Source organism: Microcebus murinus, chromosome 3 (genome assembly GCF_040939455.1).
Source record: "Microcebus murinus isolate Inina chromosome 3, M.murinus_Inina_mat1.0, whole genome shotgun sequence".
NCBI lineage: Eukaryota > Metazoa > Chordata > Mammalia > Primates > Cheirogaleidae > Microcebus > Microcebus murinus.
Window position 1 is genome coordinate 35,706,056 of NC_134106.1, and position 25,108 is coordinate 35,731,163.

The 25,108-nt window shown below is 49.9% G+C and overlaps 2 protein-coding genes across 6 annotated transcripts in view; one reads left to right on the forward strand and one right to left on the reverse strand.

The window, feature by feature from the left end:
• Window positions 1-2,440, reverse strand: part of ABCG5 (ATP binding cassette subfamily G member 5) — a 30,470-nt gene extending 28,030 nt beyond the window's left edge. Inside the window, exon 1 of the mRNA XM_012756412.3 lies at window positions 2,333-2,440. The gene's annotated coding sequence lies outside the window, so the exon portion shown is untranslated. The remainder of the gene's footprint in view (window positions 1-2,332) is intronic.
• Window positions 1-23,343, forward strand: ABCG8 (ATP binding cassette subfamily G member 8). Of its 5 annotated transcripts, none has more exons than XM_020288592.2 (13): window positions 1-267; window positions 4,946-5,047; window positions 6,248-6,404; window positions 10,192-10,430; window positions 10,859-10,991; window positions 11,086-11,355; window positions 13,689-13,851; window positions 13,939-14,025; window positions 15,233-15,432; window positions 15,890-15,966; window positions 16,609-16,876; window positions 17,768-17,895; window positions 23,017-23,343. In XM_020288592.2, the coding sequence occupies exons 1-13, from the start codon at window positions 217-219 to the stop codon at window positions 23,044-23,046; spliced, it is 1,905 nt and encodes a 634-aa protein (XP_020144181.2). In that variant the 5' UTR covers window positions 1-216; the 3' UTR covers window positions 23,047-23,343. The 5 variants fall into 5 exon arrangements, with proteins under 5 accessions (XP_020144181.2, XP_012611848.2, XP_020144179.2 ...); XM_012756394.3 differs by having other exon boundaries at window positions 3-267; window positions 13,942-14,025; window positions 18,687-23,343; XM_020288590.2 differs by having other exon boundaries at window positions 4-267; window positions 18,687-23,343.
• The last annotated feature ends 1,765 nt before the right edge of the window (window positions 23,344-25,108 follow it).

The following is a 25,108-nucleotide window of genomic DNA, read 5'->3' on the forward strand; positions in this document are numbered from 1 at the left end:
CCATTATCTGATGAACCTTTAGCCAGAGAGTCCTTATCTTGAAGGGGCAGCAGAATGCAGGCTGTTTGTGGGCGGCTGCCTGAGAGGAATGCCGGGACAGGTCCCCACGAGGAAGCCTGAGGTGTCCCAGCTTGAGGAAGCAGAGAGAGGCTGCATTGGCACCTGCAGGGAGCAGCTGGGTCCAAAGGAGCAAAGAGACACAGACCTGTGGGCCCCATGGCTAAGGAGAAGGAGCCGCAGAAGGGGGCTGAGCTCCAGAATGCTTCGGTGAGTGACAGGGGCACCTGTGGGGTGGGGAGCGGTCGGACCTTTCTCTTCCCACAGGAGCTTTCTGTCCCCCTCACCGCCTGCACTATAAGCAGAGAGAGAAGGCGGCAGCAGCACTCCATCTCCTGGCATCAAAGGCTAAGGGGAGCAGGGTCTGGTCCCGCCTGCCCTCAGGTACGCTCCCACAGGAACTGGATCTCCTTGTGTGTGAGCTGGGCTGCTGTGGCTTTTCCCAAGTGAAACTCTATCACAGAAACCTGCTCCCACATGGCAGGGACCCATGGTGTCTCCTTCCTCCATGAGGCTGTCAGGCTAAGAACCTGGTGACAGCAAAGTGATGGCAGGACAGGACGGTGGATGACTTTTATGGGAATGTCAGAATTTATGCTCAGAATGTGAGTCTAGCTGGGAGTCACAGGCTCCGGGGGAACACTGGAGGGGATAGACGGTGGCCAGGTGGCTGAAAGGAGAGGAACAAGATTTCCTCCCTTGTTTATATCAGAGTGTCACTGGATTTGAAGCTAAATTGGAAGACAGAGGGAAGCAGGTCCCTCCACCCTGTCTTTCTGCCTGGCCTGTCATGGGGAGGAGGAAGGAGAGAAAGAGGGGACAGACTGAGGACTCCACATGTAACAGGGAGGGCCACAGGCCACCAGGACTGGCCTTGAGTTTCGAGGAGCCCAGGATTTCTGGTCAGTTCTGCAGCCACCACAAGTGACCGGCTCTGCTGTCCCAGCACACCATGAGGCCAACCCCTGCGGGGACATGTCTGCAGCCTGGACAGGATACAAAGTCCCAGGGCTTAGAAACACTTGTGCCTGGAAGGGTGGCAGGCCAGCCCCCACAGCTCTCCCGGAGAGGCAAGGAACTGCCAGAACCCAACACCTAGACATGCAAGCAGGCACTGCCAGTCCTAATTCCCTTCTCCCCAATCCTATTGCTCCAGGTGCTCAGGGATGGTATTCAACAGTTATCAGTCAAGCTAAGAACTGTTAAATAAAATAGTTTCTATCCTATCCTCTTACTTTGACATACTTTCCCCACAACCTGGAAGGCCAGGTGTGAATTTAGAAGTTCTAGGGCTTCTTGGAATGGCAGCCAGAATGTGGTGGCACAGGGAGCCACATCTCGCCCAAGACACAACCTGCCCCCTGCTCTGCCCACTCCTGGCTCCATCCCACTACACGGGGGCCTCATGCACCCCTGGATGGTCACCCCGCCTGCCCCTCCACCCCAGGGGCACTCAGGAGGACGGGCCTGGGAGGGGGCACGGACCCTGGGGTTGGGCTTGCGGTCACTTGCACAGGGAGCTCTGGCATCTTGGTATCTGGGGTGGCAAGTGCCCTTGGCCCACAGCCTCCTCCACAGCAGGGCCACGGGAGACGGAGAGAGCTGTGCAGGAATGTTCCCTCTGCCAGGAGCAAGCCCTGTTACCCCGACCCCCGCACCATGGGTCCCTCTCTAGGTACAGGCGCCTCACCTCAGAACAGGAAACCTGTGCTCTGTGCTCCTCGAGTTTCCTTCTTTTCTGTGCTTTTGACTCAGGAATTTGATCAGAAGTTAATACGAGGAGAAATTACAATGTAGCCCAGCAGGAGCCGAGCTGGTTACCTACAAATAAACCTGCTTTTGCTTTTTTGGGTGTCACCTGTCAGAAATTCGAGTGATGTTCTGACAGTCATACTGATTAAGGTGTCAGCCGAATAGATATTTAAGTATTTGAAAAATACAGAGAGTTTGTCAAAACCTCAGGAAGAGTCTAACAAACCCTTCCTGGGAGCCAAGGAAAATATTTTAAAAGGAAACAGAGGTCGTCCCCAATCCAGGCACAAATTTTCTTCTAGAAGATGAGCTGTCTGTGCAGCTTGTGTGCAGTCCCTCCATGGTGGCTGGGTCCGGGCTGGCCCACACCTGCCTACCTAGCACAGGGAAGGGGCCTGGGTGAGCCTCAGAGCAGGGAGCTGGGTACCTCTATCCTTCGTTTTACCTGTCTTCTATCCTGTCACCTCTGTCCCCCAGGTCCCAGTGCCCTCCCTTTCTCAAAGCACAGCACAGTGGAACCCACCTGGATTTGAGGTCACCTCCACACAATGTTCCAGACTCCAAATGTCTGGCCTTCTTTCCTCAGCCACTCCTCCACCCCTAAATCCAACCTGGCCACCTTTTGGCCTGCAGAAGCCTTTTCTGAGCTCATTTACATCTGATGCCAGTTGACTAATATCCCTCCTGCAGGTATTTACTTTAAAACGTAAGTACAATGATGACAACAGGATGCACGTTGGCCCCAATCAGTCTCTTGGCAATTGATAGAATTTCTGAGAGCTTCACAGAGTCAAACGGAAGAACTAGGCAGTGTGTCTAGTGTGGTGAGGATGGTGAGTGAGGAGTGGGGCCGCAGGGCTGATCTGCCAGAGGCCAGCAGCTACCTAAGCTGCCTTGATCTCTCCCGGGGTGTCATCCTCCATCTCAGAGGATGCAGACCCTCTCCCCTCCTCTCTCTCCTGCTTTGGGGCATGGGCAGCTGGGGATAGAAGTGGGCGAGAGTTCAGAGAACTTGCGTTCACTGGCTTGCTCTCTCAATTTGAAAACATGTTGTGAAATATTTCAGACAAATCAATTTAAAGAATAGTGAACTCCCCTGTACCCACCACTAATTACCAAAAGCTTTGAAGCCTGTACCCTGCCCCCTCTTCGTGTCCCCTTTCCCTTTATATGTCTCTGTTCCCCAGAGATAACCTCTCTCCTGAAATAGGTGTTTATCTTCCCCATGTTTTTTCTGCATAATTTGGGATATTTATGTTGATAACTAAAACATTAAACAATGTCTTGGCCGGGCGTGGTGGCTCGTGCCTGTAATCCTAGCACTCTGGGAGGCCTAGGCGGGCGGATTGCTCAAGGTCAGGAGTTCGAAACTAGCCTGAGCAAGAGCAAGACCCCATCTCTACTAAAAATAGCAATTAATTGGCCGACTAAAATATATATAGAAAAAGTTAGCCAGGTATGGTGGCGTATGCCTGTAGTTCCAGCTACTTGGGAGCCTGAGGCAGGAGGATCACCTGAGCCCAGGGGTTTGAGGTTGCTGTGAGCTAGGCTGATGCCATGGCACTTTAGCCTGGACAACAGAGTGAGACTCTGTCTCAAAAAAAAAACCAATGTCCGTAGCTTTGGTCTGCTGTTTTTCATACTCTCTCAGAACTCTGGGGGCTACCACAGTAGGCTGGCCTCAGACTGTCTGTCACCTGTATGTATTTCCCTCCACCTCCACTGGTCTGGAATGTCCTTTCCAAGGACTTCTTATCTCCACCATTGCAGGGGTACTTTGACAAGGAGACTACCAGGTGTTATTCTCAGGTAAGGCGTAAGTCACCCTGCTCTGGGTGAGCCTCAGAGCATGAGTGTGCATTGTGTACACAGTGAAATAACATCTTGGTCAGATGCTTGAACTCAGCCTGCCCCTATGCCTGTCCCATTTGGCTAGGTCCTAACCACCTGTCTCATCTGCTGAAATCTAAGCTTCTCAAAGACTTTCTCACTGCCTCATCCCAGACTCCAAGCCTGAAGCACATTGTGGGCTCCCAGCTTGATTGATTGATTGAAGGGACTCATCAGTGTAAGAATGGCAGCTCTGGGGGAAAGTCTATGGGAACTCGTTAATGAATACATACTTGTTCCTGCTCTACAGAAATGAAAGAAAATTGAATGCGTTAGAAAACAGAAACCTTCCTAGTCAAGTTCTTGCTTTGTTTGGGCCTCAATGATGTAAATGATTGAATTGTTAAAATAGAAGGAATCCAGGTCTGTAGATGGTTAATACCATTCATAGGTATCAGCTGATACCATGAAACATTGATTTGTTTGACGTACATTCAAATATAGAACCATGTCGACAATAACAACAACATCATGACCGTGGTGGTAGTGATGATGATGACAGGGACTTCTGAAATCTCCCAACAGCGTTTTCCTTCTTTTTTTTCCTTTGGAGACAAAGTCTCACTCTGTCACACAGGTGTCATCACAGCTCACTGCCACCTCAAACTCCTGGGCTCAAGGGATCCTCCTGCCTCAGCCTCCCAGGCGTGAGCCCCGTGCCCAGCCCAACAGCATTTTCAATAGCTTTGTTGCACAAAATTCCTCATCAAAATAAGATATGACTTTTCTCAGGATGGTGTCTTCACAAGTATTGAGCATCAACTTGTCCGTAGCTGCTTTCCTCTCACATGCTGCATATGCGATGTCTGTTTGGCATTAGGAGATGTTACGCCAGATGCGGAAGAGAATGTTGACGGCAGGGAGTTTGCCAGCTCCTGGCTCAGTTCTTTCCAGAGCACCGAGGCCAGCAAAACCCTCTGTCCAGTCCAGAGTCTGGGTCTCATTTACCGTCAGCTGCTTGGGTTCAGCCTCTACCAGCTTGAGGCTGAGGTTCTGTGGGCCAAAAGCTGTCCTGGGAGAAGTCCCAAAGCTCTCTCTGAAGGGAAGCGGAGATGAGCCTCATCGATACTCATATTTTCTCCAAGCCTCGGGCTCCGCCTGCACAAACCCCTTTCTTGCCAATTCGAGGTGTCAACCACGTCAGCTGTAAGAAGCCACTCTTAACCTCTCTCAGTCCTCTCCTTCTCTTTTCTCCTATGTCCTCAGTGGCTTCCAAAAGCGAGCCTTCACCTGTCTTCTCTCCCAGCAGGGCCTCCAGGATAGCTTGTTCTCTGAAAATGACAACAGCCTGTACTTCACCTACAGTGGCCAGCCTAACACCCTGGAGGTCAGAGACCTCAGCTATCAGGTAGAGGCATTCCCGGGATTAAGGGGAGAGAAGTGGGCAGGGAAGGCCAGAAAATTCCCCAAGCGTAGGGGAGGGGTGAGCCCACCCCTCCACCCCATCCGTATTGATGCCTCATGTGTTGGGTTCAGTATGTGTCATTTATGACATATAGCTGGAGTGGAGACTGACAGGCAGAAAAAGGGAATGAGACCCTTGTGAAAACATAAAGCAAACTATGTGAATCTATGGGGAAAAAAAATCTCTGGATCACTCTATAACTTTATATTTTGAAATAATTTTAGACTTTTGAAAAAGTTACAAAAATAATACAGCATTCTCATATAACTTTTGTTCAACTTTCCCTAATGTTAACTTCTTGCATACCCACAGTATAACTATCAGAACTAAGAAACTAACAATGTACAATGCTGTTAACTAAACTGCAGACTTTATTCGGATTTCATCAATTTTTGTACCTTTTTCAAAAATAAAATGTCCTCTCCCTGGAGCTAATAAAACACCCAGAGTGCAGGGACAAACACTGGCCTTTCAGAGGCTCTCAGGAATCCCCTGGTCAGATTCACAGCCTTATTCCCACACCTCTTCAGGGGCAGACCACACCTTGCTCAGATGGAACGTGGTGGGGCCTGAGATGGTGAACCTGAGGCCCGAGTCTGCTTCCTGTGGGTGTGAGTTAGGACAAGCCAACGAACCACACCGTAACCCTTCTCTGCTCTGCCACTTACCAGCTGTGTGACCTTGAGCGAGTTACTTAACTTCTCTGAGCCTCATCTGTAAAACAGGGATTCTAATAGTACCCATGTTATAGGTTTACAATGAGGACCGAATGAGATAGCGGATGTAAGGTAATTAATACCGTGTCTTGCACATAGTAAACCCTTTATAAATTATTATTAAGTGAAGACATTTTGCTTTGTGATGTATTTTTATTTCTGTTCTGCTATTGCCCGTGCTTTCCTTACCCATTCATTCTCTTCAGAGTTGGAAACAGCACCTCAGGTCGCCAGCATAGGGTGGGGGCCAGCCTCTGTGTTTGGTAGAATCCGGTGGGGGGCGCCTCAGGCCTGTTGTGTGTGTGTCGGCAGGGGGGTGTCCTCTGTGGAGAGGGGCCCACCCACGGCGCAGGGGAGCTGAACAGACGGTGCTGGAGCCCTCTGAGCCATTCAGCTCCCTAAGGAACCTTTCAATGCCTCCCCACAGGTGAATATGGCCTCCCAGGTGTCTTGGTTTAAGCAGCTGGCTCAGTTCAAGAGGCCTAGGACATATCGCATCAGCCAAGATTCCTGTGAGCTGGGCATCCAAAACCTGAGCTTCAGAGTGAGAAGTGGGCAGATGCTGGCCATCATAGGGAGCTCAGGTACCACTAAAGGCAACCGTTTCTCTCTCTCCTGGGACGCAGAATGGTCCTTCAGACAAATGAAGGCTTCTGACGAAACCCTTTGCTGACGAGTAGAACAATAGGGCATATGGTTAACAGCACAAGCGCTGGGTCAGACAGACCTGGGCTCGAATCCCGGCTCCTCCATTTGTTATAGGTAGTTGCTGTTGTCATGAATCGTGAGAGTGCCTGTCGTCCACCTGAAACTGCAGCCGGAGCAGCTGACTTCAGTTAACACCTGCCCTGAGAGGAGGCCATCAGGCAGCTTCAAAACATGATGTTCTCTTCGGAGACTCCCCCAGCCACAAGGGACACTCGTTGAGGCTGTCCCTGCACAGTCAGATTCTGGCTGTGGTCAGACAGTCCCTCCAGAGTCTTAGCACAACCTTTAACCATTTGCAATGAGCAAGATTTTTGGAGTGACTCACAGAGTCCCTTCCACAGGCCAAATTTAAAATTAAGCCTGAAAGGAGGCTTAGAGAACAGAGTTCCTTCTCCTCATTTTGTTCTGCCTTTCTTTCTTCTACCAGTTTGGAAGCACTTTTATTGTTTTTTGTCTTTTCATCATATGGCTTACTCAGTATGGAAGTGTTTTTAGAGTAAGGTTTTCCAATTATCCTCCCGCCCCTACACACACACACACACACACACACACACACACACACACACACACACACATTCCCTTTCATTTGACAGATGGGAGATTCAAGCCAGGGAAGTTGGGTGATTCTCCTAAGGACACACATTGAATGCAGAGCTAGAACTAGGACTTTGGTCTTCTGATTCTCAGATCAAGGCATTTCTCCGTGGAATATCCTTACATAGTCTCAGAGCACTTTATGCCTTTTAATTAATCATTTCCAGAGCTAGCGATTACTCAACTTCTTCAATACGTGCTCCAAACTTTCATATTCTTCTGGTAGAAAAGCTGTTTATTGTCTAACCAAAGATCAAAAGAGATGCTATGTGTCCATGCACTTTGTAACTGAAACAACATGTAATCATTATGTCCCTCCCACTTTGGCTCTGTCCCTGCAATCCTGATCTAAATAAGAGAAGAAGGCATCCCTCATGGACCTACTATTTTAGTTCTATTTATAACTTCTAGTAGCTTTTCTTGTTATACCTGCCTTTTCTACCTGAAATGAGCATCTAAGGGACACATGGGTCCTGATTAGCATCACTGTGATTAACATCTGGTAATTACAACCCTCTAGCCCTTAGTATCCCTGACTCATGGTTGAGGAAAGAGAAGTTCAGAGAGGCTGAATAGGAATTACATTAAGTAGTCCCCAGATCTTTTGACTCTAGGTTCAGTGTTGTTTGGTTTCAGGTTTACTTGACTATGTTAAAAGAAAAACTTTAGACAAATAAAATTTAGCAGAATGATTCTTGCATCTGGCAGCATTCAGAGGCAAGAGAGTTTCAGAAGGCTTCACACAGTAACAGGGGCAGGCAGTATTTATAAACAGGAAAAGAAAGTGCCCTACAAGCCAGGCACAGTGGCTCACGCCTGTAATCCTAGCACTCTGGGAGGCCAAGGCAGGTGGATTGCTCAAGGTCAGGAGTTCCAAACCAGCCTGAGCAAAAGGGAGACCCCGTCTCTACTATAAATAGAAACAAATTAATTGGCCAACTAATATATATAGAAAAAATCAGCTGGGCATGGTGGCGCATGCCTGTAGTCCCAGCTACTCGGGAGGCTGAGGCAGCAGGATTGCTTGAGCCCAGGAGTTTGAGGTTGCTGTGAGCTAGGCTGATGCCACAGCACTCACTCTAGCCTGGGCAATGAAATGAGACTCTGTCTCAAAAAAAAAAAAAAAAAAAAAAAAGAATGTGCCCTACAGAAACAACTTGATTGGTTACTGCTTGGGGTTTGTCTTATTTATTTAGGCATAATGTGATAAGTCAGTTACCTTATGTAGACAAAATCTTATCAGTTGGCAGCTGTGATTGGCTGAAGCCTGGCTGACAAGATTGGCTGAAACTCAGCAATTTGTCTCAGCCAAATATATGCATGTTAGGTTGCAGTTTGCAAGATAGAATATACACATAGTTAGGTTGCAATTTGTTTACATACTGAAATTGCAGTTCCCTCCATAGGAACTGCAAATATTGAAGAAGTCTCAAGCCAAATTTAGTTTAACAGCTGAAATTATTCAAATGATTTCTTAGAAAGATTTATCAATTATACTTCCTGTGACTTTTACTCTATACACACACACATACTCAGAAAGAATGCTGGCTATAATTTTTAAATATAAATGAAAGCAATCCCAAGCATTTTAGCTTCTACTATAGAATCAGCAATGCCCAAAGTGCTTTCCAATTAATGAATTTACTGATTTGGAGATTTCAGCCACTTTACAAGGGTCTTGAATGCCCATGGGTGTTTTCTCCTGGTTCCTAGAGGGTCTCCCCTGGTGCACCAGGTATCCTCTGTGGGAAGGCCTACCCACAGCTATAAGTTTTGCTTAGGAAATATGGTCTTTCTGCTCTCTGAGAGGGAATCCTGTGGTCCTTGTGAAGGTTGGCAATTCCCCTGGCTCCTGGAGCCTGGATGGGAAGCCCTCCTCCCTGGTTTGTCTCCTATTTTGTTCCTTTCCATTCTCAAGGATCTTACACAAGGTATGTCCAGGAGGCAGCCTGCCGGCCCCTTTCTGCAGACAGCCTCTGGGAAGTAACTGTATATATCACATGAGGAAGTTTCTGTTTAGTTTTTGCACTGGGTGTTGCAGGGCTGCCTCCAGGCGACATGTGTCATGTGTCAAAGAGGACTTGTCACATGTTGTGTTTTGCCATTTTCCATGTTGGAAAACAACATAGAAAACTTGCTCTCCAAAAGGAATATATAGTCAGGAAGTCAAAACCCCACGTGGGGGAATCGGACAGCGCTCATTCCCAGCTCAGTGATATGAAGATGTTCTCAGAGCCTGAGCCCAATTTGTATTCACAGTTTAAATAGCGGTCAAAGAAAGAGCCTTATGGAATGCTTTTGAAAACTAGATCCAATCTGATGCTGACTTCCCGGAATCAATAATTGGTACATCATTCAGAAGTAGATGGTATTAACTTGAGTACAATGGATCTTTTTTTTTTAGAGAGAGAGTTAAAAAGTACCACTGATTAAAAATAAGAGAGAGAAGTGTGTAGACATTTTCAGAACATTTGTGTGCATTGTGCTGTAGTTTTAAAATCATTTCCACATCTATTATTTCTCTACTTTTTTCTCCCTTATTTCTCAAAATAGGTTCTGGTTTTGCATTTTTAAAAAATACCCTATAAATGCTCCAAATTAGTCCTTCTCACAAAGCCAGCTTCTGGGCCAAATGACATTGAACAGTGAGATGTTGCTGGTATGTTTGCCAGCCAAAAATAGTTATATTAACACTACCTGTGCTTGGGGAGAAAGGGCGATGGTTAGTGGCTGGAGGGGACAAACGCTCCGGGCACCAGCAGCCTGTGGCAGCCAGGACTCCAGCCCCCTTCCATCGTGTAGTTACTGGCTACCCTGGCCTGAACCCCCAGCAGCAATGTCCCCCCAAATCTCCAAGGATGTACAAGTTGGCTGCAGACAAAAGCTGTTGGAGCTCCGTGCATTGGGGCCACCCCATCTGGCCTGGCAGCTGTGTCACCTCTCTAGGGGCTGGTCACATCTGCAAGAACAGAACAGTCCAGGGTGCAGGAGAGTGTGCAGGGAGCAGTGCCTGCCAGGCTGGCCCCTGCAGAAGCTCTGCTCTCAGGGATGTCTCTGGTGGCTTCACAGGCTGTGGGAGAGCCTCGTTGCTGGACGTGATCACCAACCGAGGCCACGGTGGCAAGATCAAGTCAGGTCAAATCTGGATCAATGGGCAGCCCAGCACACCCCAGCTGGTGAGAAAGTGTATGGCCCACGTGCGCCAGCATGACCAGCTGCTCCCCAACCTGACCGTCCGAGAGACCTTGGCCTTCATTGCCCAAATGCGCCTGCCCAGATCCTTCTCCCAGGCCCAGCGTGACAAAAGGGTAAGCCCCTCCCTCCCTGCGCTGCCTCAGGACCCAGCCATAGGTGAGCCCTCCTCTGGAAGCCCGCAGTCCACTGCAAGCCATCTCACCCCAGCCACTTCCCTTCCCAGCACTTGTCAAAATGTGCCATGAGTTTATTTGTTTATGTGTTCTGGTCCTCCACATGGGCAGGGAGCCCGGCTGTCTGGTCCTCAGTGCATGGCACGTTCCCAGCACGTGGCACCATGCCCAGCATGTCGGAGCGGCTCAGGATCTGGGGAAAGAATCAGGGGAACAAATATCGCAGCAGAAAAATAAAGTGCTGGCGCTGTCCTCCTTTGCGGTAAAACACAACCAGAGGAGCAGGTGTTTGTATGCTTTAGGTCACCACATGTCGAGTCCTGAGGGAGCCCTTGGAGGTGGCCTCAGGGCTCCCCTCTTGCCCGCAGGTGGAGGACGTGATCGCGGAGTTGCGGCTGCGGCAGTGTGCGGACACCCGCGTGGGCAACACGTACTTGCGGGGGGTGTCCGGGGGTGAGCGGAGGAGAGTCAGCATTGGGGTGCAGCTCCTGTGGAACCCAGGTGAGGGGCCTGGGGCCAGAGGGGGGCAGTGGGGCCTCTGGCTTGGTCCACACAGAGTCCTGCTAACTCATCAGCTCCTCTCTCTGTTGGGAAGGGATCCTCATTCTGGATGAACCCACCTCTGGGCTCGACAGCTTCATGGCCCACAACCTGGTGAAGACCTTGTCCAGGCTGGCCAAGGGCAACAGGCTGGTGCTCCTCTCCCTGCACCAGCCCCGCTCGGACATCTTCAGGCTGTTTGACTTGGTCCTGCTGATGACGTCAGGCACCACCATCTACTTGGGGGCAGCCCAGCACATGGTGGAGTATTTCACGGCCATCGGCTACCCCTGTCCTCGCTACAGCAACCCTGCTGACTTCTATGGTGAGCCAGCGAGGCCAGCAACCTCTGCCCCCAGCCCTGCCAGAGCTTGCTGAAACGACTCAGGAGAAGAACTCTCGGGGGCCTCAGGGAAGGACGAAGGAGGGGGTGCTGGGCAGAGCAGGCTAGAGGATGGGGTCGGTTTGCCAAGTATCAGATGCTGGAAATGAAGACGTGAAAAAAGCAGCTTCTGACAAATAGCCACCCTTCTGTGCAGGACAGGTTCGAAACTTTCAGGAGCTCAGTGATGGGAGAGGATGGAATCTCAGGGGTGTGGATCAAGTTCTGCAACTATGGTCATTATGCAGACTTTGTAGGGAAACTTAGGGTCTCTAAGGTCAGGAAGCGACCAGGAAATCTTAACATTGTGCCCTGGTGGCCCCACAGAGGCACCCTGAAGGTGCAGGGTGGCAGAGGGGCAGGGCACGGCCGGCTCAGGTCCTTTGTGGTGGTCTTGGCCAGTGAATCTCCAAATAGGAGAATTGCTCAGGCAGCCTCAGACATGCCTTTCTTCTTGCGGCCTGGGCTGTCAGCATGCCACACTCGGAGCCACAGCCTTCATGCAGGAGTGGGGGGAGCTTGCCTCCCCAGACGCCCGCCCTGAACGCAGGGACCTGGATCCTGAGTGCTGAGGAGGGGCGCAGCCGCTGGACAGGCAGCGCTGTTGTACTGTGGGCAGGGAAGCTTGTCCCACAGTCTCCGGGAGCCCCAGGTTCCTCCTAGGATGTCGAGATGTAGCAAGAACCTCACTAGTAAATAAGGTGACGGGGATCATCTCCTTGAGGGCATAGACTGGGCCCCAAAGTGCCAAGATCCAGAGGGTCTCCCGTGTGACCCTCACATCCCTGCTAGGCCCAGGGCATCTCCATCTTCACAGAAGGGAAGACAGGAGTCTGAAGGCTGTAAGGCATGGAACTGGGCTGGGTGCCAGCCCCGGCCCTGACTGCAGCGCCAGCTGCCCGGGCCTGCCTCCCAGTGTCCTGAGCCTGCCTCCACCGTGCCCTCAGGACAGACTGCCCCTGGCCTGTGTACTCACACTCTGCATAAACTCTCGCAGAGGTCATTGCCCTTCCCTGTGCTCAGATGACAGCCTGGTTTCTAGCTATGTGTTATCGTCAGGCCAGCCACCCCCAGAATAGGGGACAAAGGGCACCTGCTAACCCGGGAGCAATTTGAAGTCACGCTGGAGAGGGGTTACCTGAAGTCACTAGCAGGCCTGCAAACTCTTTTTCTTTTTCTTTATTTTAATTATTAATTGAGGTGGTGGGACTTTACCTACAGGCCCTGGGGCAGGAACCTCTCACCAATCTGGGCTGCAGGAGCTACACAGGGCCTGGGCATACCCATAAAATCTGGTGTTTTGAACCATAGCCCTACATACTACGGAAACACATCATGGTTTACAAGACCGGTCCAGATAAGATCCTGTCTTGACATGAGTTGTGAAAATGGAGGAGGGAAGAGGGGAGAGGTGGAGGGGTAACCCCCGGCCAAGCCAAGGCTCTGAGGAAGGAACGGAGGGTGGGTGGGCGGCCTAGGGCCTGGTGTGAGCTGGGTGGAGGGAGGGCGGCTGTGGCTAGGTGGGGCCCACCTTTTCTGGACCAGCCTTGCCGGGGCCTTGGAAGTTGAGGAAGAGGCCGTGAGGAGGGCTGCGGTGTAGGGCTGCCAGGTGGCCTCGACAGGTGGTACCCCCAGGATTCCAGAGGTCGTTCTCCAGCTGGGTGTGCTGACTCCCTCCCCGGGGCAGGGAAGCTGACCAAGGGCTGGGCCCTGGCACCCTCCAGCCAAACACACTCCTGCTTGGGACAGGCTGCTGGAGAGGCCAAATTATTAATTTACGATGAGATAAAACTGGCAGGAGCCCGACTGCCCAGCCTCCCCTGACCCGGCCACCTTCTCCCCATGGGCAGGCACTCCTGGGAGGTGAGTCCTCATCAAAACTTCCTGGACAGCTGGAGTCAGAGCCCAGGCATAACCGTGATGTGGCTCTTGGATCTGAAGGCTCCTGCTCTGTCCTGGGGTGTTCCCCAAATGAGCCTGGGTGGTGGGACAAGGCACAGGGCCTCTGCCGTCCTCCACTTCCTGATCCACCGCCCTTCCCTTGCGGCTTCTGCAGATGTGATCAGGGTGGGAGGGTGAGGGGCCAGCCCTGGGGGTTTCTTTGGCCCTCTCCGCTCTGACCATTGCTTCATGGGTCACTCTCAGAGGGTGGGGAGCATGTCCTGGAGCCCCCTGAGGGCTAACCAGTGTTGTGGACTGGTTTTGCAACAAGCTCCTCACCTGTGAGCAGGTGTGAGGGACCAGGTTGCCCTCAGCCCCACGCCCTCTGCTTACAGTGGACTTGACCAGCATCGACAGGCGCAGCAAAGAGCAGGAAGTGGCCACCAGGGAGAAGGCTCGGTCACTTGCCACCCTGTTTCTAGAAAAAATACGTAGCTCAGATGACTTTCTGTGGAAAGCGGAGGTGAAGGAGCCCGACGTGGGCACTTGTGCAGAGAGGTAAGGGGTCTGCGGCTGCGAGAGGGATGGACGCTCCCTGCAAGAGGTGGCCACTCCCTTGACCCAGCCTCGTGCTCTGCCCCCCAGCAGCCTGGCCCTCCCACAGGACACCAGCAGCCTCCAGACTCCCATTGAGCGGCCTGGGGCGGTGCAGCAGTTCAGCACGCTGATCCGGTAACTGTCATTTCATCCCCCCTCGAAGACTTTGCATATGACATCAAGCTCTTTCTATCTAAAGTGAATTTGAGGAAGGAAGAAAGAGGTAGAATTATTTGAGAAAACAGCATCTTAGGGACCAGTACCAGACCTCAGTGTGACACAGAATACTCCTGTTACTTTTCTTTTATTCTTTAAGCAAAATTAAAATACCCTTACTGGCTGGATGATCATAGACATAGCACAGGATCGTTGTGAAAAATCAGACAACACGAGCGAATCTCAAGTGGGAAGGAGAAGTCCCGGTCACACCACCCCTCAAAGGATACCAGACCCAACTGGTTGGTGTGTGTCCTTCTAGATGTTTCCATGCATGGGAACATTTTAGTACATAAGTGGTGTCACACTCTGCTGTTCTGTAACTGGCTTTTTGTCAGTTAGGATGGCGCCTCTAGCTCTCGCCTGGCAGATCTTTCTCAGCATCCCGGTCTAACCACAATCCACTTGCCCGCCAAATCCACACGACCGTCAGATGATTTTCAGGCCTTTGCTGTTACAAGGAATGCTACAGCAAACTTCCTTGTCCCTACATCTTTATGGACCTAATGGATTTTTTTCCCTCAGGATAATTTCTTTAAGTAAAATTGCCAGGCTGATACATTGATGATAAAAGTAACAATCATGTATTGATTACCTACTGTGGGCAGATGCTTTCATCAATTTTCTGATTTTTTTTTTTTTTTTTTTGAGACAGAGTCTCGCTTTGTTGCCCAGGCTAGAGTGAGTGCCGTGGCGTCAGCCTAGCTCACAGCAACCTCAAACTCCTGGGCTCGAGTGATCCTACTGCCTCAGCCTCCCGGGTAGCTGGGACTACAGGCATGCGCCACCATGCCCGGCTAATTTTTTATATATATATCAGTTGGCCAATTAATTTCTTTCTATTTATAGTAGAGACGGGGTCTCGCTCTTGCTCAGGCTGGTTTTGAACTCCTGACCTTGAGCAATCCGCCCGCCTCGGCCTCCCAAGAGCTAGGATTACAGGCGTGAGCCACAGCGCCCGGCCAATTTTCTGATTTTAATCCTCAGAGCAACTCTGTGCAGTGGGCATCACTACTCCTAGTTTACAGAGGAGAGCAAAGAGGTTTACAGAGATTAAGCGACATTCCCAAGGTCAAAGGACTGGTATATCTCATTCCCTTAGCACCTCTTTCTTTTGTTTGTTAAGTCGTCAGATTTCCAACAACTTCCGAGACCTGCCAACCCTCCTCATCCATGGGGTGGAGGCCTGCGTGATGTCCCTGACCATCGGGTTCCTCTATTATGGCCACGGGGCCAACAAGCTCTCCTTCACGGACATGACGGCCCTCTTGTTCATGATTGGCGCTCTCATCCCCTTCAACGTGATCCTGGGTGTCATCTCCAAATGTGAGTGGGGCCTGCTCTCATGACCAGAATGCGGAGCAGTGGAGGCCAGGACAGCCACCGCCCTCCAAGCTGTGTCCCTCCGGGCTACTAGGGAGAATGGGTTTGCCGAATAATTTCCTTGCCATTTTTTCATATCACAATGGCAAGGAAATTATTAATTGTTTTTCATAGTTTCAAAGTTTAATATTAGTATGAAAATGAAAGCAAATTACCGAGTCTCAGCAATTCCTAGCCTAGTGGGATTTATACCTGACAGCAAAGCGCAAGCCTCAAGGTGCAAACCCTAAAGACCCTCATCAAACATCTAAATTAGTATGGTTTTACTGTACCTGTGCCTGTTTTATTTTTAAAATCACAAGACATTGAGGCAATATAACTCTGAATTGTATTAAGGGAGACTTGAAAACAGAAACACTGTAGATTAATTTCATTTTTTTTCCTTCCCCCCCTTTTCTAGGTTACTCGGAGAGGGTAATGCTTCACGCTGAACTGGAAGACGGGCTGTACACCACTGGCCCATATTTCTTTGCCAAGGTGATTGGGCAGTGTTGAAAGCAGGGCCCCCCAGGGTGCGGGCAGGCTGGAGAAGGCATTGTCACAGGGAAGCGTGTTGCTGGAACACGGGGCGTGTGCCACCTGTGGTTGCAGACGCCACATTTCCTTGGGGAGTTTCAGAGACTTGACCTTTTTTTCAACATTTACCAGAAGACCAGGACTGTGGTCCAGGAATGCTACTTTTCTGATCGGCAGGAACCTAAAAAAGAAGCACTCAGCATACTTTCCCTCTCTAGAGCCTCACTGTGGTCCCAGGGCACAGCAGGCAGGTGTTTCCAGGAAGCAGAGGTTCAGAGAGGTTAGGTGGCTCTCCCAAGACCACACAGCTACAGGTCTGGTCGGGAGGGGTAGGGACTTGAAACCAGGTCTTAGAGGAGCAGGTACCCTAGGCCTCCCTGGGAGAAACAGGCCGAACCGGCCCAGAGGGAGCACTTGGTGTCAGCAGGAGCAGCCAGCAGTGAGCTCGCGCTCGTGCGTCCTGCACACCCACACCCATTGCAACAGCCCGATTGTCACCAGAAGGGAAGGTTGGCATTGCTGGGTGTCACTGCCTTTAAACGTTTTAAAATAATGGCAAATGAGGTATTGGCTGGACCTCCTTACACGGGCTACTTTTTGCAGATCCTAGGGGAGCTCCCGGAGCACTGCGTCTACACCATCATCTTTGGGATGCCCATCTACTGGCTGGCCAACCTGCAGCCGAGCGCCAAGCCCTTCCTGCTGCACTTCCTGCTGCTGTGGCTGGTGGTCTTCTGCTGCAGGATCATGGCCCTGGCCACCTCGGCCATGTTCCCCACCTTATACATGGCCTCCTTCTGTGGCAACGCCATTTACAACTCCTTCTACATCACCGGGGGCTTCATGATAAGTTTGAGCAACCTGTGGACAGGTAAGGCCTGCTCCCCCTCACCTGGTCAAGCATTTTTAGGCCTTGTGATGCTGGATTAAGCCTGCCTTTTTCTGGCAATGAAAACTCATCATTTGGATCCAGCTCGGGGCTGGCCCTTCTGGAAGCAGATGCCTTTGCCAGCGTCGTGTGGGCCCAGGGAACAGTTCCACTAGAGGATGCAGATGCCCCTCCCCATGTCCCACAGCGACACCCAGGAGTCACCCTTGGTCTCTCCCTACATTCACCAGTGTGCCAGGTCAATTCTGCCTCCTAAGTCTTTCCGAAATGTCCCCTTGGCACTGTCCCCAGCCCTGCCCCATCATTTGCACCTGAGCCATTGTGACAGTCTGGTCTCTGTGGCCAAAGTCCCTGCACATCCCAATTAGCTCTCAGCCATGCACAGTGAGCTTTCTAAGGTGCAAATCCCTGTCCCTGCTTGGTCCAAACCTCCCGGAGCACACCCCTCCCTCTCACCTCTGAGCCTGTCTAGCTTTCCTCTTGGGAAGCTCCTGGCGGGGCTCATGGCTTCCTCCCCCGCCCCCACACCATGACCGACTCCAGCTTCTCTGGCTTGGGGCTGAGTCCCCTCAGCCGCCTGCTCTGTGAACCTGAGCACATGCAGGGACACCTAATGCAGTGACTTTCTAGGCTTGTTACGGATAAACTGTGTGGGTGACCCCACCGCCGCTTAGCATCCTTTGCTCCGGGACGTGTCCCCAGTAGCCCCTCTGGCCTCTGTTCTCCCGCCCCTTCCTCGCTCCTCAGAGGACTTGCTTCCCGGGGCCAGAGCCACCATGCCGCCCTCACAGACAGGCACCGTCCCAGCAGTGGCCAGTGCCCTTGTGCAGGCGGGGGAGACCGTGTGAGTGACGTGGCTCTTGCTGTCCCCAGTGCCTGCGTGGATTTCCAAAGTGTCCTTCCTGCGATGGTCCTTTGAGGGCATGATGACAATCCAGTTTAGCGGGCAGCTTTATAGCATGCAGCTGGGCAACCACACCGTCTGGGTCTCGGGAGACGCGGTGAGTAGGGAGGCCTCGGACTCCAAATCGGTGGGCGTCCCGCAGAGCGTGTTCTAACCACTCCGCTCCCGCGCTGTCGAGAGCCTGGCCACAGCCCGCACCCACAGCCCGCACGGTAGTGTGCGCTGCGCACTGAGGGCGAGCCCGTTCTGCTCTTGTGTGATGAGGAAAGCTTTAAAGCACTGAAAGCTTTCTTTACTTTACAGGCAGCTTTACTTGTAATGTGAATCAGAATAGGTAACATATGCATATATGTTTTCATTACGTTATTTTTAAATGTTCACAATTTTATTTTGATAAATGAAAAATTAGAAAAGTCAGCCGGGCGCGGTGGCTCACACCTGTAATCCTAGCTCTCTGGGAGGCTGAGGCGGGCGGATTGCTCAAGGTCAGGAGTTCAAAACCAGCCTGAGCAAGAGCGAGACCCCCGTCTCTACTATAAATAGAAAGAAATTAATTGGCCAACTAATATATATAGAAAAAATTAGCCGGGCATGGTGGCGCATGCCTGTAGTCCCAGCTACTCGGGAGGCTGAGGCAGGAGGATCGCTTGAACCCAGGAGTTTGAGGCTGCTGTGAGCGAGGCTGGCGCCACGGCACTCACTCTAGCCTGGACAACAAAGCGAGACTCTGTCTCAAAAAAAAAAAAAAAAAAAAAAAAAGAAAAGTCATATCACGGCTGTCGGCCAAAGTCGACGCTGGGCTGTGGGCGTTTGTCTGTGGCTGTGGACTGTAGTCGACGCTCGTACGCAAGTGGTTTTAATGAGCTCAATGAATGTTTGTGTCTCCAGATCCTCAAGGCTATGAACCTGAGCTCGTACCCGCTCTTGGTCATCTACTTCATCATCATTGGCATCATTGGTGGCTTCACCGTCCTGTACTATGTATCTTTAAGGTTTATCAAACAGAAATCAAGTCAGGACTGGTGATTCACGCCCAGGCTCCTCCCCGCTGGTGGAGGACTAAAGCGGACCCTTCGACTGCACTCCCTTCCCCCAGGAAACCCCTTCCTGGGGACAATGATAATAGTCACTGGCTACAACCGCCCCACGGTGCTGCAGTGGCACAGACCAGCCACAGGATGGCAGTAGAATAAAGATAGTCAAAAGGCATTTCTGATCTCTGGCAGGAGATTGCCATTCCTGGAAGCGAGAAACCCTGCACTTGGTGGCACCTACAACGTTGCTAATTTATTTCCTTTTGATGTGTATGTATATGGGCAACTCAACATAGGATGGGAGCAAATTAGGGATGAACTGAGTAGCTAGGCTATACGGGAATTGCTAGAACCCAAAGGAAACAATAACATAATAGCTAGCAAAAGATTTGATCTCCTCTTCTGGGGCCCCAGACTCTGTGATTAGCCACTTCCAACACATGAAGTGATCTAAAACATAACGTCGAGATGTCATCCTTCTTTTTGCGTGGGGTCATGAGCTCCAAAAGCCAAAGTAAATAACTAAAAATTTATTGAGCATCTATTCTGTGGCAAGGACAGTGTAAAATGTTTTATGTGGACGCCACCATCTGATTCTCAACACTGCCCTTTGAGGTGAGCAGTATCTCATTTAATAGGTGAGAAAACGGAGGCACAAATTCATTTTGCGAAGGGCACACAGACACTACGTGGTGGAGTCCTGTGGGGGTCAGAAAAGCCTTGGGCCTGAGCCACTGTTAGGCTTGGAAACCCAGCAAGACGGGTTCACAGAGACTCAGCCAGGCCTCTTAGAGTTGCGTGTCCCTGGCCCTGGCTGGTCTCAGGACCAGCCCTGAACCCTTCACAGTGGCCAGGGGATAGGGTGGCGTGGGCCCAGATCGCACGCTTCACGCCTGAGTGTTGGAGACCATGTGACCCATGGCAGGTGCTCATAGAGCGGGAGGGGATTGTTCCTAAAGGAAAACTAGAGTTTGGAACCAAAAGAAGCGGGAAGGTGGGTGCTTGGGAGGCACACAGTAAATGCCCTCCACAGGTTCGCTACTTGCTGCTTCAAGTGTGGTCCCTGGGCCAGCCGTGTGGGCATAGCTGGAAGCGGGTGGGACAGGCAGAGTCTCAGGCCCCACTCAGACCCACCGAGTCAGAACCTGCATTTTAAGAAGATCCCCTGGTGATTTGTGCACTTTCAAACACGCTGCCCTTTTCCAACGCACCCATCACACTCAGGGTGCTTCCGTGGGCACGTTGCCGCCATCTACCGCGCAGGCCCCTTCTCAGGCTTCTCTGGGAGCCCTGACAACATCCAAGAGGATCCAGGGCGGGATCAAGCACTGGATCTAGTGGTCATGTCTCTTTGGTCTCCTTCAGTTTAGAACAGTTCCTCAACTTTCCTGGACTTGCATGACCTTGACACTTGAGGATTTTGTAGGATATGTCTCAATTTGGGTTTGTCTGATAGTTTTTCATGATTAAATTCGGGTCCTGCACGTTCACAGTGCCTCCTATCAGAGGGCTCATGATTTCCACTTGTCCCACATTGGCAGTGCTCACTGAGAGAGATCACTGGATTAAAGGGGTGTCTGCCAAGCTTCTCCACAGTCGAGTTACTATTTCCCCTCCTTAATGAGCATTTTATAAGTAGATAACTTTAAAACTACACAAATTGCCTGTTCCTTACAAAACTTGCCATTTATCCATTTTTCATTTCTACCAACATAGATAGGTAGTTTCCTATGTTAATCAGTGGGTTAAAATTCTTTACTATCATTATTAATTTTGATGCACAGATTTTCCTGATTTGGCCAGTGAGAGTCCCTTCAAGCTGGCTTCTTCATCCTTTTGACATGTCCCCACCATTGAGAACTTTGTGACATTTTTAATTTCATCTTATATTTTCCCACCCCAGCACTGGAATCAGACATTTCTCTAAGGAATCTTTGTTCCTTTTAGTGGATGATGGTGTTTAGAAGCCAAGATCCAAGTGCTAAGTACGCTCAATGCTGTTGGGGCATCTCTGCTCCCACCCCCTCTCAGTGAACAGAGTTTGGGAATATGCACACATGCTCAGCAGTGTATGTGAGTTTACATCGATAACACCCAGTTCTAATCCAGTACCCAGAGTTGAGTCTAGTTCCTCGGCCTTTTCAATTTGTAATACTTCCCTCCAATTATTCTTCCAATATCCTTATCCCATCTCATGTGATTAATCCCCTGCATGTGACCAATCTCCCAGCTACACCACCATGCCTTCCCGTGTGGACACCCTGCCCACCCTGCTTGGGCTCTGACTTTCATGCCAAGCTGTCCCTGCATCAGCACAGCTGCCCGCCTCACCTTGTTCTGACCCACCACAGCTCCCCCTGCCCACTGTGGGCACCTAATGGATTTAGGCCTGAATGAAGGAGAAGGGGTAGGGGGAAAAGGATGTTGGGTTTTTTTGTTTTTAACTCCCCAAGGCCTTCTGATGTGCAGTGAAGTTGACAGCCATTAAGATACATCACCTGACCTTGAGAGCCCACCACTCAGTCCACAGAGGGCTTTGTAACTCAGTGGGCTCTGCGTGCTGGGCTGCAGGGGGCGAGGGGCAAAGTGCAAAGGCAGGAGAGATGGAGAAACCCCAGGAGCTGCCATTTCTTTGTGTTTTTTCCTAAAGTAGTGGTTCTCCACCCTGGTTGCCCACACAGGAGCTTTAACAAAGGCCAATGTGGACCCACGCCCCAGAGAGTCCGATTCCATGGGTCTATTGTTGAAAATGCTCTCCAAGGTGTGTGAGGCCAGGGAAACAGAGAACCAAGGCTCTAGAGGCACACGGTTTGTTCAGTGAGCCCCACCCTGCGCTGCAGAAGGATAGGGACTTGCTTGTTTGTACTTATCAAGTGCATCGGTTGCAAACTTTTCCTGTTAGAGTTAGACAGTAAATATTTTAGGCTTTGTGGGCCTTTGTGGTCTTGTTGAAATTACTTAACTCTGCTGCTACAGTGTAAAAGCAGCCGTAGACAGCAGTAAAGTACTAGTGGTGTGGCTGTGTTCCAATAAAATATTATTTGCAAACACAGGCGGCTTGCTGGATTTCGCCTGAGGCTGCAGTTTGCAGACCCTCAATCAAAAGGTAAAGGTTCTGAAATTTGCATTTTAAGCCCTCCAATTTCAAGTTATGCTATTTATGAGGAATTTTAATTAAATGGAGGATAATTACCTATATTGACTCAAATACATCCTGATGTGATTTTTAAAAAAACTGTTCTTGTTCCTATAGAGTATATAAGACATAATCTTGCCCTGGGTTAAGCCAGTCTACAGACTTAGATCTTACACTTGCTTTTGTTTTCTTTTCTTCCACTTCTCTTCAACTCTTGTCTTGTTCTCAAATGTCAAATTCAAGTGTTAACAGACCTGGGGCCACTGGTTCTACTGAGACTCAAATTAGTCGCTTAGAAGAGGAGCTTAGCACAGCCTACAACCCACTTTGCTTTGGGCCTGACTTGCCCAGGGGTCTGGAGCACCAAACAGGCTTGGAAGAAGAGAGCAGGGGACTGGAATGCAGGGAAAGTGATGAAGCATTTTGTTGGTTGACCTGTGCTTACTTAGAAAATATAACCAATGCTCATGCCTGCAAGGCAAGAAACATCCTTACTTGCAAATAGTCTGAACTAAGTAATTTAAATCTCAAGTCATCTGTCATTCATACTTGGTAATGATTGGGTCTTCACTTACAGTGGCCTGGGTACAGAGCGATTAGCCTCCGTGTCCCTACCACAGGGGCTGTGCCTTCCTGAGGCGGCGTGGGCAGGGGAGGCAGGCAGGCAGATGGAGCACAGCCCATTTTCTGCTGGGGAGCTGGGAACAGTAGCACACATGGTGTTAGCAGCTAATAATTAAAACAATGTTTAAGCAGTGGGTTGAGATTTTTCAAACACATAGCAATTCAATAACACTTCTCTTTAATAGCACTCTCACATTTGTTGTGTGATTGTCTTTTGTTAAACTGTATTTTTGTTTCGACAAACTGCTAATAAGCTCTACTGTCCCATGCTAAAAATGAAGCTCTTTATTTTCGTTGATTCCACAACTGCACAGAATCCTTGTGCTGTGCTTGGGCTCAGCTTGAGGTTGTCTTTTATCACACATTTGAGAGGTCTCCTCCTCCTCCTGACAGTAAACTTGCAGGTTTTTATGTGGACACTCAGGTTTTAAAGAACTCAACCACACTGAGTTAATAACTGGAAATCCTGTGTGAAGACAGCGTGTGGGAAGAAACCCCCCAGTGCATGCAAACCATACATCTCAGAAAGAATAGGACTTGGAAAAGGGGAAGGACACGATGTTGTGCCCATGGATTCAGTCAATGATGCTTACTGGGCGCCTACTGGACTCTAACTGGCAGCTCTGCGGAGTGCTGGAAGAGCTCACGTCCTGGGGGACGAAAATACCCTGACAGCCTAAGGTGTTCAGAAACTGGGAACACTGTACTAATGTGAAAGGCTTTTTAAAAAATAAAGTATCTTTGCAGTATAGAGTCCAGTGACTTTTAACTAGATTTTTAACTTACTTTAAGCTGGATTGTTTTGTATTCTCACAGAAGTAAATGACTTTAGTCGGAATCGGAGCCATGTTACTTACCACTGTGATCCTGGGCAGATTCACTCCTGTAAGCCTGTTTTCTCTCCACGAATATCAGCCCAGAGGCGAGCCTGACACATGGTAGCAGCTGCTCGGTGTCAAGCACATAGAACCCGCCACCAGACGACTTGGTTTACTGTGAGCCTGCAGCCAGGATTATGCTAGGGCCTGGGATACGATGAGACCAAGAATGAGTCCTTCAGGAGTTCACCTTCTGTGTGGAAGACAATCTGCGACACCTGCTCTGAGGAAGTGGCAGTGGGAGCCCGGAGAGGGAACAATTAATATGACAGGTGGGGGTAGGGGCCCAAAAAAGCGAAAGAGAGGTAGTATTGATGGGGCCTCAGTGAGCACTCCTTAGAAAGGGTGGCAGGGCCGCAGGCGGCCTGTGTGTGGAACGGATGGACCCCAGCCATCCCCAGAGCTGTGAAACGCGCCCCCAAACCTAACACAAGATGAGACCCCCTTCCTTTTGAGTGGCGATTTCACACACACCCAAACTCTATCTTCTAATCCTTGTCACTTTGTTCCCCCAACTCTCAAATACCTGCTTGTCCTTAAAACAGATAAGCAGTGACTTGGTGGGTTCTCCACACAAACCATGAGCCATTTCACAAGGAAATTCTGGCCACAACAGAGATCACCACACACTTTTAATTTAAAATGTTAAGACTGAAGTCCTTCGAAATGGCTTAAAGCGCTCCTGCAAACATTGGATAAGATAAAAATGAGGAAGCCCACAGATATTTGGAGTACACTTTATTCAAAGCATTTCACCTTAAAATTACATTAGGTCCAAATACATAAACATTAATTATATAAAATATTCTTTCCCAAAGTTTACAATGATACGTTTTCTTTTCAGAATTAGCTGCTTGCTTATGAGTCTAAATGTATTACAGAGAGCTACTATAATTTTATTTGCTCTACATTTCTATTTAGCTCTTGAATATTTAGAAAGCGTTCATAAGCTCACCTAGAATATACAATTATTACACTTTAAATATTTACATTCGGAAGGGGAATGAATACAATGCTAAAGATATTTGACCAAAGTCCTTTGTTAATACATATTTTAATGGTCCCTGCCTGCTGTTTAGAATGCTAAATGAGGGTGTTTAAGCTATTTCCTCTGTACCATACTGACATTTTATGAGTCCATATGCAGGACCTGCTCAGAGTCACTTCATGCAAATGAGACTGGACTTCCAGTTTCCCCAAAGATGACTATGAAGTCCAGATTATGTTCCAAGGTTATGCCTCACCTTAGAGACTTATTTTAATCAATGTCAATAAAACTTAGCTCACTTAACTTGTGGTTAGCATGACTGCAAAAAATAAGGAAGGCCCACTTCAGTGGAACCAGTAAAGACAGGTGCACAAGGGCGAGGCTTCCGGCCAATCAGACAACAGCAAAACTGTAATATGTACAAGTCCTGCACCTGGGCAGGGCACAAAAGAAAGCTCGTATAGGCTGGGATGCAGCACTGGCCGAACCTCCTGTTCCTGAAGTCTAACTCCACAAAACAGAGTGAAAGTAAAGCATGGCTCACGTGACAGCTTTCCCTTCTTGGTTTCCTTCCATCAACCCTCCCTCTCGCGCCTCCTGCAGGCAGGCGCTGGATGCGGGAGGAGAATAGCCCAGCTGGCCAGCAGCTG

What these genes read in the sequence shown, in the direction of transcription:
- ABCG8 (XM_020288590.2), top strand. Translation starts at nt 217, where the DNA reads ATGGCTAAGGAGAAGGAGCCGCAGAAGGGGGCTGAGCTCCAGAATGCT. An exon ending in GCAGCTCCTGTGGAACCCAG is followed by an intron (nt 10,992 to 11,085) that starts GTGAGGGGCCTG and finishes TCTGTTGGGAAG; the next exon opens with GGATCCTCATTCTGGATGAA. An exon ending in CAGTTCAGCACGCTGATCCG is followed by an intron (nt 14,026 to 15,232) that starts GTAACTGTCATT and finishes TTGTTTGTTAAG; the next exon opens with TCGTCAGATTTCCAACAACT.